The sequence below is a fragment of the Cebus imitator genome, unplaced genomic scaffold (assembly GCF_001604975.1).
Source record: "Cebus imitator isolate Cc_AM_T3 unplaced genomic scaffold, Cebus_imitator-1.0 Scaffold88, whole genome shotgun sequence".
NCBI classification, from domain to species: Eukaryota; Metazoa; Chordata; class Mammalia; order Primates; family Cebidae; genus Cebus; species Cebus imitator.
In genome coordinates, this window is record NW_016107403.1 from 6,241,769 (window position 1) to 6,255,036 (window position 13,268).

The 13,268-nt window shown below is 38.8% G+C and overlaps 1 protein-coding gene across 5 annotated transcripts in view; it reads right to left on the bottom strand.

The window, feature by feature from the left end:
• HEATR5B (HEAT repeat containing 5B) overlaps positions 1-13,268 on the bottom strand; it is a 104,216-nt gene that overhangs the window by 50,345 nt on the left and 40,603 nt on the right. For all 5 annotated transcript variants that reach the window (XM_017534891.2, XM_017534890.2, XM_017534889.2 and 2 more), the window contains exons 19-22: positions 9,913-10,072; positions 8,405-8,594; positions 5,486-5,655; positions 642-786 (exon numbers count right to left, since the gene is read on the bottom strand). In XM_017534891.2, the coding sequence (XP_017390380.1) occupies positions 642-786; positions 5,486-5,655; positions 8,405-8,594; positions 9,913-10,072 (665 nt within the window). The remainder of the gene's footprint in view (positions 1-641; positions 787-5,485; positions 5,656-8,404; positions 8,595-9,912; positions 10,073-13,268) is intronic.

Consider the following 13,268-nt stretch of genomic DNA (forward strand, 5'->3'; position numbering starts at 1 on the left):
CGCCTCCTGAGTTCAGGCAATTCTCCTGCCTCAGCCTCCTGAGTAGCTGGGACTACAGACACGCGCCACCATGCCCAGCTAATTTTTTTGTAGTTTTAGTAGAGACGGCGTTTCACCATGTTGACCAGGATGGTCTCGATCTCTTGACCTTGTGATCCACCCGCCTCGGCCTCCCAAAGTGCTGGGATTACAGGCTTGAGCCACCGTGCCCGGCCCTGCCCAGGTTTTTTAAAGCTGCAAATAATTTTTTCTAAATCCAGTCACTCACACCTAACTTTTCACTTATTTACTTACTTACCTTCATTAGGAGACATGGTCTTACTGTGCCACCCAGACTGGAGTGCAGTGGTATGATCATAGCTCACTGTGTAACACTGAACTCTTGGGCTCAGCCTCAGCTTCCTGAGTAGCGAGGACTACAGGTACACAACACTATGCCCAATTTGCAAAATATTTTAAAAAGCAAAAATGCAAAATTGCCAAGAAAGCCACAGTGGAATTTTTAAAGTGATAATGGTTTTATTTCAAAGAATAAGACATTTGGCCATATTTTAACACAAAATGTTATTTGATAAACAGTACTTATTTGAAATATCAAAGTATTTAAACAAAAAAGAATATTGACCAATAACATAACTTACTGGCACTACTGCTCTCTTTGTCCCCTGCATTTTTTGCCAGGCTCATGGCATATTCACAAACTTCGGTGGCTTCTCTTTGTGCAAGTTGCCGAAGACATGCCACAGCAGCTCGTCGAAGTAACAAATGGGAACTACATAAGTGAACCTGTAAACCATAACAATGTTAGGCAATTTCTCTTTAAAAAGCTGTAATTCTTTAATCTTATTTTGCCTAATGAATATATAGGAACATCTTACATGTGAAGATGTTCTTCATTTAACAACTTCAGTTGTTTAAAATACAGTCAAATGATGGCCTTTTGGGAAAATACTACTACTAATAAAATATATAAAAAATATGTTAGTAACCAAAATAACTGTCCCAAGATCTGTGCTCTAAAGTTCATACAATATACTTAGATGAAAATCCAGAAGGATCTTCTGTAGATCTTATTTTACACATGGTCCTACTCAACTTTGTCATCTAAATTTTTTAAGTATATAGAGCTCAAATGTAGTGAATGGAAAGTCAGGGGGCAGAGCACATTGTTATATTTGAAAGTAAAGGAGGTTATTTATTAAAGTGAAAAAACCAAATCAAGTAAATATAATCACCCAAATCAAGCAAACATAATCACCTGAAAAAAAAAATGGGGCTTTTTGGTACAGACTTTTTTTCATCTGAAAAGTGCCTGAATATAGTACACTCTAAAACATAAAAGTGTAAGAGGCAGCATGGCAAAAAAGTTAAGAACTCAGGTACAGCTGCCAGACTGGGTTTGAATCCTGGCTCTCTCTGTCACTTATTCTTGTGACACCTTACACAAGTTACTTAGCCCCTCTGTACCTTGACTTGCCTGCATGTAAGGTGGGAATATTAACTCTTCACAGGAACATGGTGTAAATAAGTAAAATGGTTACAGTGCTGGCTGGCACATGGTAATTGCTGAATAAATGAAAGCCATTATAATTATTACTATAAATTTGACTCATGAAGAAAATGTTAAATTATGTTCCATGTGCTTTTTTTTTTTTTTGTTATGGAGTCTTACTCTGTCACCCAGGCTGGAGTGCAGTGGCACAATCTCAGCTCATTGCAACCTCCGCCTCCTGGGCTCAAGCGATTCTCCTGCCTCAGCCTCCTGGGTACAAGGGACTACAGGCACGTGCCACCATGCCCAGGTAATTTTTTTGTATTTTTGGTAGAAATGGGGTTTCACCATGTTAGCCACAATGATCTTGATCTGCTGACCTCATGATCTGTCTGCCTCAGCTCCCAAAGTGCTGGGATTACAAGGCGTGAGCCACCACGCCTGGCCCCATGTGCTGCTTTTTATTTTTTTAATTTTTTCTTTCTAAAGAAGAACATGTGCTGCTTTTTAAGCAAGGAAGTAATATGTTTTAGAAAGAATCCCAGACACAAATGATGGGGATGGGGAAGAAAAGGTGTATGGAATATATCTCCTCTTCATAATGACAGGGAATTTATTTTTAGGCTATTAATATAGCATTTGTAACTCAAGATATACTTGCATAAAATTCATAGCCCATGAAATTTTTACCAAGTATTAATAAAAATAAAGTATAACTGAGAAGAAAAAATCTGACAGATTTTTATCAACAAAATAGTTTGGTTATTTCTCTTTTTGTTTGTTTTGTTTTTTAAGACAGGGTCTGACTCTGTTGCCCAGGCTGGTGTGCAGTGGCGCAATCACAGCTTATTGTTTCTTGGGCTCAAGAGATCCTCCTGCCTCATTTTTTGATTTTTTATAGAGACAAGGTCTCACCATATCGATCAGGCTGGTGTGAAACTCCTGGGCTCAAGCGATCCACCTGCCTTGGCCTCTCAAAGCACTGCACTGGGATTACAGGTGTGAGCCACCGTACCCAGCCAAGAAAGTATTTTATTTATTCCTCTTTCTAAAAATAAAGACATTTTGGAACTTTCAAATACTCCATAATTAATTAGAAAGCTCACGCATGATCATATCAAACGGGAAGAACAAGTCACTTAGTCTTTTAGAGTTTCTGGCCTTTTTATTTTTACAGTGGGGACAATATCTAACCCACCTATCTTACACAACTACATTAAGATTCAAATGATAAAACATATATAGAGAACATCACAAAATTTTAATTTAATAACAATTACAGAGAATTGTAGCTAAGAAAATACATTCAACAAATGTTGACTGGCAAAGCCAAAGCAGAAGAAATAAAACATTTTACAAAGTGTTTTCAAAAACTCCTTTGCAGTTATTCTCAGGTATACTTTTCTTTTTCATTCTAACATCTGTGATATTAATGCTATCTTTTAGTCCCTGTATTATTGAAAATATAATCCTATCCACACTGAACTGTAGTGGTACCATATGCCGCAGTCATGAGTTATATGACTGTGTACATGTGAATCCAATTCTGGACACTCCATTGTGTTCCATTTGTCTACTTGTATATACTTGCAATACTATCCTGTCTTTCTTAATGGAGCTTATGGTAAATCTTGACAGTAAGTACAGTAAATCTTCCAACTTCACTATAAGCCCTTTGCATTTCCCTATTAAGTTTAGACTCAATTTGTCAATTTTTCCAAAAACTCCACTCTTCTACTCCACTTAGCTTCTATGAACAACACAATGTCTATTTCTTCTTTAATCTCTCTAACTGCTTCTATATATTTTCTGCTGACTCCTTTTCTCTTCTAAATTTTAGAAGTTGGATTCCTCAGTCAGCACTCTCTCCTTGGTGATCACGTCTACTTCTATATATCCATTTTCCATATAAATGTGTATGCCTCCCAAATTTACCTCTTTAATAGCCCACTTTTCTGAGCTCAAGGCCCACATAACTAACTATCCACGTGTCTAAAACTGAATTAATGATATCCACTCTTTCCAGCCTTCTTCCTCCAATGGTGCCAATCTCAGGAAATTACATTACTATAGTCAAGTCAAAAACCTGGGCCTCGTCCTTCTCCCTTTCCCCCTACTATGCCCCACTGAGAGCCAATTAATGAACAAAACCTTCATCCTAAATATCACTCAAATCCATTGATTTCTCCCCATTCCCTTACTACTTAGAGCAAATCACTATCATCTTCTTTCTAGAATACTGTAATTCTTACTCTGTAGAGTCCACTCTCTGACATGCAGCAAGAACAAAATGTAAAAAGTGCAAATCTGATTATGTCATTCCCCTGCAGAGAACACCTTCTAATGGTTTCCCACTGCTTGTAGAATAAAGTCCAAAGGTTTTATATACATAGAAAGTCTGCACAATCTGTCCCCTGGTTAGTTGTCCAGCCCCATCATTTCCCCAGGCCCCATGTCTCCCTCTTCTCTCTCAGTTTTAACCACACTAACTAATTGGCCCTTTAAATGTATGACAGCCCTTCCCATTTTACAATCTTTCATATATTTTTCTTTCTGTCTAAAAATAAATGCTGTTTACTTCAATATCATGCCTTTTGCAAACTAATTCCGATTTATTCTGCAAATCATACCTTAAATATCTTTTTCTTTTTCTTTTTTTTTTTGGCGAGGGAGTTTTGCTCTTCTTGACCAGGTTGGAGTGCAATGACGCAATCTCAGCTCACTGCAATCTCTGCCTCCCAGGTTCAAGTGATTCTCCTGCCTCAGCCTCCTGTGTGGCTGGGATTATAGCCACCTGCCACCACACCTGGCTAATTTTTGTATTTTTAGTAGAGACGGAGTTTGACCATGTTGCCCAGGCTGGTCTCAAACTCCTGACCTCAGGTGATCTATCCAACTTGGCCTCCCAAAGTGCTGGGATTACAGGTGTGAGCCACTGTGCCAACCTTAAATATCGCTTTTTAATGAAAATCTTTTCTGAATGTTGGGATTATGATAAGCCTCCTGCTATATGCTCTCTTATGCTCTCCTCCAGGCTTTTATAACACTTATTTGTAAATAATATTTTTCCATTTTCCTTTGTAAACTATAAACTTTACTATGACAGAGGCTTGATGCTGTCTTATCCACAAATGTATCTTCAGTACATTGCATGGTTCCTGACATATAGCAGGCTATTAATAAGTATTTGATGAACAAATCAATTAAAAATTATAAAGATAGTGCAGGCTCACGCCTGTAATCCCAGCACTTTGGGAGGCCGAGGCGGGCAGATCATGAGGTCATGAGATTGAGACCGTCCTGGCAAACACAGTGAAACCCCGTCTCTACTAAAATATTTAAAAAATTAGCTGGGTGTGGTGGCGCGTTTCTGTAGTCCCAGCTACTCGGGGGGCTGAGGCAAGAGAACTGCTTGAACCTGGGAGGCGGAGGTTGCAGTGAGCCGAGATTGCGCCACTGCACTCCATCCTGGTGACAGAGTGAGACTCTGTCTCAAAAACAAACAAACAAACAAACAAAAAACAAAAAAAAATTATAAAGATAGCAACAGATCTTCAGAAGTATGAATGAAGCTTTAGGAAATAAAATTCTGAGTGGGACAAATTAAAAATGTGATATATTCTTAGTGAAGAAATAAACAGTTCATCAAAATATTTCTTAAAAGAGAAAACCGGTGAATAAATGAAGTCATAAAATGACAACTGAAGCTCAAAAAACAAACAAGGATCTAGTATTTGATATCACAAGAGGGTGACTACAGTCAATAATAATTGTACATTTTAAAATAACTGGATTATTTGTAACACAAATAAATGATAAATGCTTGAGTTGACGGATACATTTACTCTGATGTGATTATTATATACTGTATGCTTGTATCAAAATACCTCAAGTACCCCAGAAATACATATACTATGTACCCACAAAAAAGTTTTTTAAATGTAAAATAAAATACAACTTAAAAACCAGTGAATGAAATAGCTCTATACTTACACAAAGACTAGGAACAAGACTAGATAGATTGACATGTCGTGGTGCAAACATGTGAAGCTGCTGAAGGCAAGATATGGCAGCTGCCTGAACAAGAGAATCTGAATGGTCCTGTGTTATTGCACAACCCACCAAACAAGATGAACGAATTGTAGAAATTGTTGCTCCATTCCCTAGTGCAAAATGAAAGAAAATATAAAACACAATTATTTTATTAGTATCACCAAAAGCATTCCTAGAAAACAATTACCTTCTAAATAACCACTCTATCCAATTTTTCTTCTTCTTCTTTTTTTTTTTTTTGAGATGCAGTGTCAATCTTTCACCCAGGATGGAACGCAGTGGCACAATTTTGGCTCACTGGAACCTCTACCTCTTGGGTTCAAGCGATTCTTGTGCCTCAGCCTCCCGTGTAGCTAGGATTACAGGCACCTGCCACCACGCGCCTGGTTAATTTTGGTATTTTTAATAGAGACCGGGGTTTTATCATGTTGGCCAGGCTTGTCTCTAACTCCTGACCTCAAGAGATCCACCTGCCTCGGCCTCCCAAAGTGCTGAGATTATAGGTGTGAGCCACTGTGCCCCACCATTCAGATTGTTTTGAAAACAAAAAGTCTGCAACATCCACAGAAATGATTTAAAAAATGACTACATTTGGATAATAATGCATCTCTCCCGGATTTAGCTAGATTTATATTTATTCCCCAATAAACTATACTGTCTTTTAAAACCACTACTGTTTTATTTAAAGGAGCCAGATGATCTCTCATTCTTTGGTTCTCTGTTCAACTAATATTATCATACTTCCACTGTATAATAACTTCAAATCCTGTTTTCCTAATAAGATTAATGTTAATTTTCAGAGAATTAGGAAAGATGAATTTTTCAATCTGTATTATATTGAACTATACAACAGTATTATATACTGTCTATATAACAATTTAAGTGACTTAAATTTTTTTAATAATGTAATTTTATATGCATATCTTTATAGGTAAACAAGGAAATCATAAAAATCACATCAGAGCTACATTCTAGTTTTATATGCATTGCTTTATCATTATCACTTTAGAAAATACTTGATGAACGCCTATGCTTAATCAAAGGCACATATTTATCCTCTTCACATCCCTGTGACATTCACAGGAAGAACCATTCTCATTTTCCCAAGGAGGACAATGGGTCTAAAAAAGAGTCTTGTTTAAATCACCTATTTTTCCCTGTAATACCAGCATCTGGAGAGGCTGAGGTAGATGAACTGACTGAGGTCAGGAGTTTGAGACCAGCCTGGCCAACATGGTAAACTCCATCTCTATTAAAAATACAAAAGTTAGCTGAGGCAGAAGAATTGCTTGAACCCAGGAGGCGGAGGCTGTAGTGAGCCAAGATCACACCACTGCACTCCAGCCTGGGCGACAGGGCAAGACTGTTTCCCTGAAAAAAAAAAAAATCACATATTTTTCAATTTCCAGCATTTTTTTTAAGTCCTTTTTTTTTTTTGATATATATCTCTGATTAAAAAAATTTTCAGACTGGGATACAGTATGATTTGCTGTTAAGTCTTTCATGTCTTTTATTTTACACTACTTTCTTTAAAAATGGAAGCAACATAGCATAGGGATTAAGAATGCAGGCAACGGGCTGGGTGTGGAAGCTTGCGCTTATACCCCAGCACTCTGGGAGGCAGAGATGGGACTGGGAGGATTGCTTGAGGCCAGGAGTTTGAGAACAGCCTGGGCAACATAGCAAGACTCCATCTCTTAAAAAAAGCCAGGTGTGATGGCTCATGCCTGTAATCACAGCACTTTAGGAGGCTGAGATGGGCAGATCACAGGGTCAGGAGTTCGAGACCAGCCTGGCCAACAAGGTGAAACCCTGCCTCTACTAAAAATACAAAAAATTACCCAGGTGTGGTGGCATGCACCTATAATCCCAACTACTCAGGAGGCTGAGGCAGGAGAATCGCTTGAACCCAGGAGGTGAAGGTTGCAGTGAGCCAAGACTGAGCCACTGCACTCCAGCGTGGGCAACAGACTCAAACAACAACAAAAAAAGAATGTGGACAATAGAAATTGATCTGGGCTTCACTTCTTACTCCAAACACTCACTAGTTTCCAAAACCTTGTAAAAGTTCTTAACCTCTCTCAGTTTCAATATTTCACCTGCAAAATGGCGATAATATCAATCTCTGGGTTGTTATCAGAATTAATGTTTGTTAAAAGCTCAACCCTCTGAAAACATATATAATAAATGATAAAAATAGAAAAAGGACAACTCTGAAAGTGGTTTATATATTCAGGATATCTTTACAATAATTTGCCAACCTGGGAGTTTAATTTAACCATTAGTAGAATTAGTTCAGTGGAATTAAGTGGTACAAACACAGGCTTTAGGATCATAAATATACCACTCATAAGTTGACTAACTCTAGGCAAATTACTTATCTTCTCACAGTTTACTTCCTCATAAAAAATTAGCTAATATCTTTTTCTTCTATAAAAAAGAAAACAAAATTTAGATAAAATTTACCTATGACAATGGTTTTTCAAACTATGTTCCTAATCCTTAGAGTTCAAAAAAAAATGAAGCAAAAGTCCATGAAGACAAGTGGTTAGCACTCTAGGCTAAAGGAACTCCATTGTTAACTTTGTTTTCATGGGAATCCAAGTAAAATTTCATTTAAAATGTTTTCTCTGCTCAAAACTTCAAAAAACATTGTCATATCATAAATTTGTTGTAGGCATTAAATAAAATGCCACATGTAAAAAGCTGAGTGCCAGGCTTTCAGTAAATTCAAGTATTCATTCAGCACATAGTCCTTGTTATTACAAAATTTCTTCAAGCAATGTGATGGTGATATGCAGGAAATTTAAAGAGAGTGGTTATCTGTCTAGGTTCCTTAATTTCAGATGATTTACTTACCTTGTAGTTCGGGACCAACAGTAGTTATTATAGCACCCAAGCATCGACCCAAACACTGATGAACTTCTGTATGTGAAGGTGGAACTGTCAACAGCAAGGTAAGAACTAGAGATAATGTTGGTTCCACATAGCCACGATACATCGGACCACTAGAATCCACTATCAAAGCAAGTGAATGAAGAGACCACGTCTAGAATAAAATATAATTTCATTTTAGTTGTGAGGAAGAATTTGAGTATACTGAATTGAGGATACTGAATTGTTACATAGGTATACTCCTAATATTTTTAGGTATATCAATGTGAAATAGCAAATCAAGATTGTAGGATATTTTCACACACACTCTTCCTCTTCACTGTAGTTATATTTACTTATGTATAATAATGTCTAAAAAGAAACAACAAAAACAAAATATTTAAAGGGTCCACATGAAGATTCAGCCAATGACACAGGACCTAGGCTGGGGTATTATAGGAAGAGAGAGAAGGAAGGTTATTAAAAAAAAAAAAAATACTTGATCAATCTAACAAATCTAAGAAAATGACAAAAATAAGAGGAAACAGGCCGGGCGCGGTGGCTCAAGCCTGTAATCCCAGCACTTTGGGAGGCCGAGGCGGGTGGATCACGAGGTCAAGAGATCGAGACCATCCTGGTCAACACGGTGAAACCCCGTCTCTACTAAAAATACAAAAAATTAGCTGGGCATGGTGGCGCGTGCCTGTAATCCCAGCTACTCAGGAAGCTGAGGCAGGAGAATCGCCTGAACCCAGGAGGCGGAGGTTGCGGTGAGAAGAGATCGCGCCATTGCACTCCAGCCTGGGTAACAAGAGCGAAACTCCGTCTCAAAAAAAAAAAAAAAAAAAAAAAAAAAAAAAAAAAAAAAAAAAAAAAAAAAATACTTGATCAATCTAACAAATCTAAGAAAATGACAAAAATAAGAGGAAACAGGCCGGGCGCGGTGGCTCAAGCCTGTAATCCCAGCACTTTGGGAGGCCGAGGCGGGTGGATCACGAGGTCAAGAGATCGAGACCATCCTGGTCAACATGGTGAAACCCCGTCTCTACTAAAAATACAAAAAATTAGCTGGGCATGGTGGCGCGTGCCTGTAGTCCCAGCTACTCAGGAGGCTGAGGCAGGAGAATTGCTTGAACCCAGGAGGCGGAGGTTGCGGTGAGCCGAGATCGCGCCATTGCACTCCAGCCTGGGTAACAAGAGCGAAACTCCGTCTCAAAAAAAAAAAAAAAAAAGAGGAAACAAATACACAGAATAATAAATAATAATACGAAAATATGTCTGAAGGAATGTACAGGAATGAGTGAAATTCCCAGAATAAGACAGACTTTAAGACTAGGCTGATAAACAAAATCTGGCTATGTACTATCACAAAAACAGACCCTAATACATTTGTCCTAACAACTTACCAGAGTTATTTTTATTTTATAGAGCAAACAATTTTCCTAAAAAGATTATTCTACATTTTCACAATAAAAAAATCAATAACATTATACCTGGACTTCAGGGGATGTCCCATCTTGTGCTAGAGCTAATAAAATGCTGACACTGGTCTTCAGATGTTGTCCCGAGCCTATTCCACCAACATAACGATGCAAACAACCAAGAGCCAATGAATGACCAGTCCTAGATACAACATCTCGAGCTGATTTCAACCTGAAAAAAAGAATATGCTTCAAGAACTGATTTTGCTATTTCCTTATAACAACAACAACCTTTAAGTCACACAAAACCAGGATTTATTTGGGAAATAAGAAAAGATTACAATCAATTACTTTTTTCTCTACACTCTAACAGGAGTTAGAACTTCAATTTAAAATAACTGAGGCTGGCTATGGTGGCTCATGCCTGTAATCCCAGCACTTTGGGAGGTTGAAACTGGTGGATCACTTGAGCCAAGGAGTTCAAGACCAGTATGGCTAACTCCCCTTTCTAAAAACATACAAAGCTTAGTGGGGCATGGCAGTGCATGCCAGTAGGCCCAGCGAGTAGGGAGGCTGAAGTGAGAGGAATGCTTGAGCCTGAGAGGTCAAGGCTGCAGTGAGCTGTGATCATGCCACTACACTCTAGCCTGGATGACACAGTCAGGCCCTATCTCAACAATAATAATAATAATAATAATAATAATTGGTTAAAGTCATACATTTGACAGAATAAAGTCTATTTTAATTTTAGAGAAAATTTGACAACTCATTTTTTTCTTTTTTTTTCTGAGATGGAGTCTTGCTCTGTCACCCAGGTTGGAGTGCAGTGGCATGATCACAGCTCACTGCAACCTCTGCCTCCCAGGTTCAAGGAATTCTCTTGCCTCAGCCTCCTGAGTAGCTGGGATTACAGGCACATGCCATCATGCCTGGCTAATTTTTCTGTTTTTTTTTTTTGAGACGGAGTTTCGCTCTTGTTACCCAGGCTGGAGTGCAATGGTGTGATCTCAGCTCACCGCAACCTCCGCCTCCTGGGTTCAGGCAATTCTCCTGCCTCAGCCTCCTGAGTAGCTGGGATTACAGGCACACGCCACCATGCTCAGGTAATTTTTTGTATTTTTAGTAGAGATGGGGATTCACCATGTTGACCAGGATGGTCTCAATCTCTTGACCTCGTGATCCACCCGCCTTGGCCTTCCAAAGTGCTGGGATTACATAGGTGTGAACCACCGCGCCCGGCAATTTTTCTGTTTTTAGTAGAGACAGGGTTTCACCATCTTGGTCAGGCTGGTCTCAAATTCCCTTATGATCCCACCTTGGCCTCCCAAAGTGCTGGGATTAAAGACATGAGCTACCACACCTGGTCGACAACTCATTTTTAATATTAATTATTCCTTGAAAAGTCGAGTTATTTGAAATATTTTTATATTTTTTAAAAATGAAATAACTTTTATGCTTGGTTTTAAAAATAGTAAAAAGGTATTTGTATTTACAGTATTACATAAAATATTTTACACTTAAGAAATATCCGCCGGGCGCGGCGGCTCAAGCCTGTAATCCCAGCACTTTGGGAGGCCGAGGCGGGTGGATCACGAGGTCAAGAGATCGAGACCATCCTGGTCAACACGGTGAAACCCCGTCTCTACTAAAACTACAAAAAATTAGCTGGGCATGGTGGCGCGTGTCTATAATCCCAGCTACTCAGGAGGCTGAGGCAGGAGAATTGCCTGAACCCAGGAGGCGGAGGTCGCGGTGAGCCGAGATCGCGCCATTGCACTTCAGCCTGGGTAACAAGAGTGAAACCTCCGTCAAAAAAAAAAAAAAAAAAAAAGAAATATCCTATAATTGCCGGGCATAGTGAAATACCCTATAATTATGATTTGAACTTCTTTAAAATAGGCCAATCTTTTTTGTTTGTGAAATATACTTTAAATGAATTCAAATACATAAAAGGAGATGTTATATATTACTTAAAAATAAGCTTTCTTGAGATTCATATACAATATTCACCAATTTTAGGTGTACAAATGTATGTTAAAATATACAATTTATCCTGCTGAGCAGTCTAGAGAGCAAGGAAAAAAATGAAAATAAATAAAATATACAATTTAATGAGTTTTGATAAGTATACAGCATGTAACCACCACATAATCATTAGAAAAGAGATGTCCAAGATGAGTATGAGGGGCCTTCAAAAAGTTCATGGAAACTACACATTATGCAAAAACTACCCATGGATTTCAACATTTTGGGGCATACTAACTTGCTATAACATATCTAAACAGGATGTAGTTTTAGGCACTAAGAAGGATAAAACATCAGTTTGAAATGCATCCCTAACAGAGCAACACAAATTCTGCTAAAGCTGAAGAAAGAACAAACAACAAATTTATGGTGAACCTTGGGAGGAAGAATGGTGAAATCACTGATGCTTTACAACAGTTTTGTGGGGACAATGACCTCAAAGATACCAGCAGTTTAAAAACGGATAGCTTGTTTTAAGAAGGGATGAGGCAGGCTGGGCACGGTGGCTTACGCCTATAATCCCAGCACTTTGGGAGGCCAAGGTGGGTGGATCACTTGAGGTCAGGAGTTTATGACCAGGCTGGCCAACATGGTGAAACCATGTCTCTACTAAAGATATAAAAATCAGCTGGGTGTGGCGGCACATGCCTGTAATCCCAACTACTCCAGAGCCTGAGGTAGGAGAATCACTTTAACCCAGGAAGCGGAGGTTGTACTGAGCCATGATCGTGCCACTGCACTCCAACAGAGCGAGACTCCATCTCAAAAAGAAAAAAAAAACACCAAAAAAAGAGAGGAGACCATGTTGAAGATGAAGCCTACAGCTGAAGACAATATCTATCAATTCAAGAGAAAATAATGTATCTTATCTGTGCCCTAACTGAAGAGTACTGATGATTAACAGCAGAAATAATAGCCAACAACACACAGCCAACATGGTTCAGCTTACATAATTCCGATTGAACAAACCTTCCACTTGATGTATGCCAAAACTATTCTACCCCAAACAGCTGTAGACAAGGCAGAGCTTCCAATGGTAATTTTAAACAAGTGGGATCAAGATCCTGAAGCATTTCTTTTAAGAACTATAATAGGAGATGGAACATGGCTTTACCAGTATGAATCTGACACAAAGCACAATCAAATCAATAGATACCAAGAGGTAAAAGTGGTTCAGTCAAAGCAAAAGTGGAGTAGTTAAGAGCAAAGGTTATGGCAACAGTTTTTTGGAATGCTTAACATATTTTGCTTGTTGACTTTCTGGAGGGCCAAAGGACAATAGCATCTGCTCATTATAAGAGTATTCTAGGCCGGGCGCGGTGGCTCAAGCCTGTAATCCCAGCACTTTGGGAGGCCGAGGCGGGTGGATCACGAGGTCAAGAGATCGAGACCATCCTGGTCAA